The following is a 1,550-nucleotide window of genomic DNA, read 5'->3' on the forward strand; positions in this document are numbered from 1 at the left end:
AGATTCATTCTTGTTGCCCAGGCTGGAGTGCAATGGCTGAATCTTGGCTCACTGCAACCTCCATCTCCCAGGTTGAAGCAATTCTCCTGTCTTAGCCTCCTGAGTAGCTAGGATTACAGGCATGTGCCACCACGCCTGGCTAATTTTTTGTATTTTTAGTAGAGATGGGATTTCACCACATTGGCTAGGCTGGTCTCAAACTTCCGACCTCAGGTGATCTGCCCACCTCAGCCTCCCAAAGTGCTGGGATTACAGGCATGAGCCATCACGCCCGGCCTCAACCTTGAATGTTTTTTATGGTTTTTTTTTTTTTCTATTTTGCAAATCTTTGGGGAAAGGAAATACAAAGAAAAGTTAGTTACTTTACTTACTGAGTGGTGTTGTGTCAGGAGGTGGAAAATTCTCGGTAAAGTTGACATTACATAAATCTGTGCTACAACAGCAGAAACGGTATGTTCCATTCTGAATTGAGGGAGGAGTGGTAGTTACTACACATTCTTCATAGTGACACTCTTGGGGATCTCCAATGTGAGACCAACATCCTATAAATTAATATGAATACAAAAAAGTTAGGAGACAATACGATAAAGAAAACTAAAAGAAAAACAACAAACTAAGCAGTAATTTCAATAAATGTGAGAGTACGTGTAAGCTATGAAGCAGTTTTGCAAATCAACGGGAAACACATTTTTAAGAAACAGAAAAATGGTAAAGGATACAAAAGACATTTCATGGGGGGAAAAAGGAAAATGTTTAACTGCATGATTAATCTAAGATAGATTTATTTGTTTGTTTATTTATTTATTTATTTATTTATTTACACAGAGTTTCGCTCTTGTTACCCAGGCTAGAGTGTAATATCGCGATCTCAGCTCACTGCAATCTCCACCTCCTGGGTTCAAGCGATTCTCCTACCTTAGCCTCCCAAGTAGCTGGGATTACAGACATGCACCACCGCCACATCTGGCTAATTTTATATTTTTAGTAGAGATGGGGTTTCTCCATGTTGGTCAGGCCAGTCTCAAACTCCTGACCTCAGGTGATCTGCCCACCTCGGCCTCCCAAAGTGCTGGGATTACAGGTGTAAGCCACCATGCCCAGCTAATCGAAGAATTATTAAAGCAAGAGTAAGGTTTCATTTTTGTCTATACAAAGTATATTGTTCTAGGTTTAAAAAATAATATGGCTGGGCACCGTGGCTCACGCCTAGAATCCCAGCACTTTGGGAAGCCAAAGCAGGAGGATCACTTGAGCCCAGGAATTTGAGACCAGCCTGGGCAACACAGCCATACCACATCTCTACAAACAACAATTAGCTGGGCATGGTGGTGCCTGCCTGTGGTCCTACTGACTTGGGAGGACTGACTGCTTGAGCCCAGGAGGTCGAGCCATGAATGTGCCACTGCACTCTATCCTGAGCGACAGAGTGACATTCTGTCTCAAAAATAAATAAATAGATAGATAGATAAATAAATAATATATATCAGAAAAATGATTCAGTAACACAGACACCTTCATACAGTGTTGGAGGAAATATAAATGAACAGTAC

At 41.5% G+C, this 1,550-nt stretch overlaps 1 protein-coding gene across 1 annotated transcript in view; it reads right to left on the reverse strand.

Annotated features, from left to right (window-relative positions):
* Positions 1–1,550, reverse strand: part of BMPR2 (bone morphogenetic protein receptor, type II (serine/threonine kinase)) — a 226,463-nt gene that overhangs the window by 106,022 nt on the left and 118,891 nt on the right. Inside the window, exon 3 of the mRNA XM_011949924.1 lies at positions 372–542. Within this exon, the coding sequence (XP_011805314.1) occupies positions 372–542 (171 nt within the window). The remainder of the gene's footprint in view (positions 1–371; positions 543–1,550) is intronic.

Source organism: Colobus angolensis, unplaced genomic scaffold (assembly GCF_000951035.1).
Source record: "Colobus angolensis palliatus isolate OR3802 unplaced genomic scaffold, Cang.pa_1.0 Scaffold30, whole genome shotgun sequence".
Classification (NCBI taxonomy): Eukaryota; Metazoa; Chordata; class Mammalia; order Primates; family Cercopithecidae; genus Colobus; species Colobus angolensis.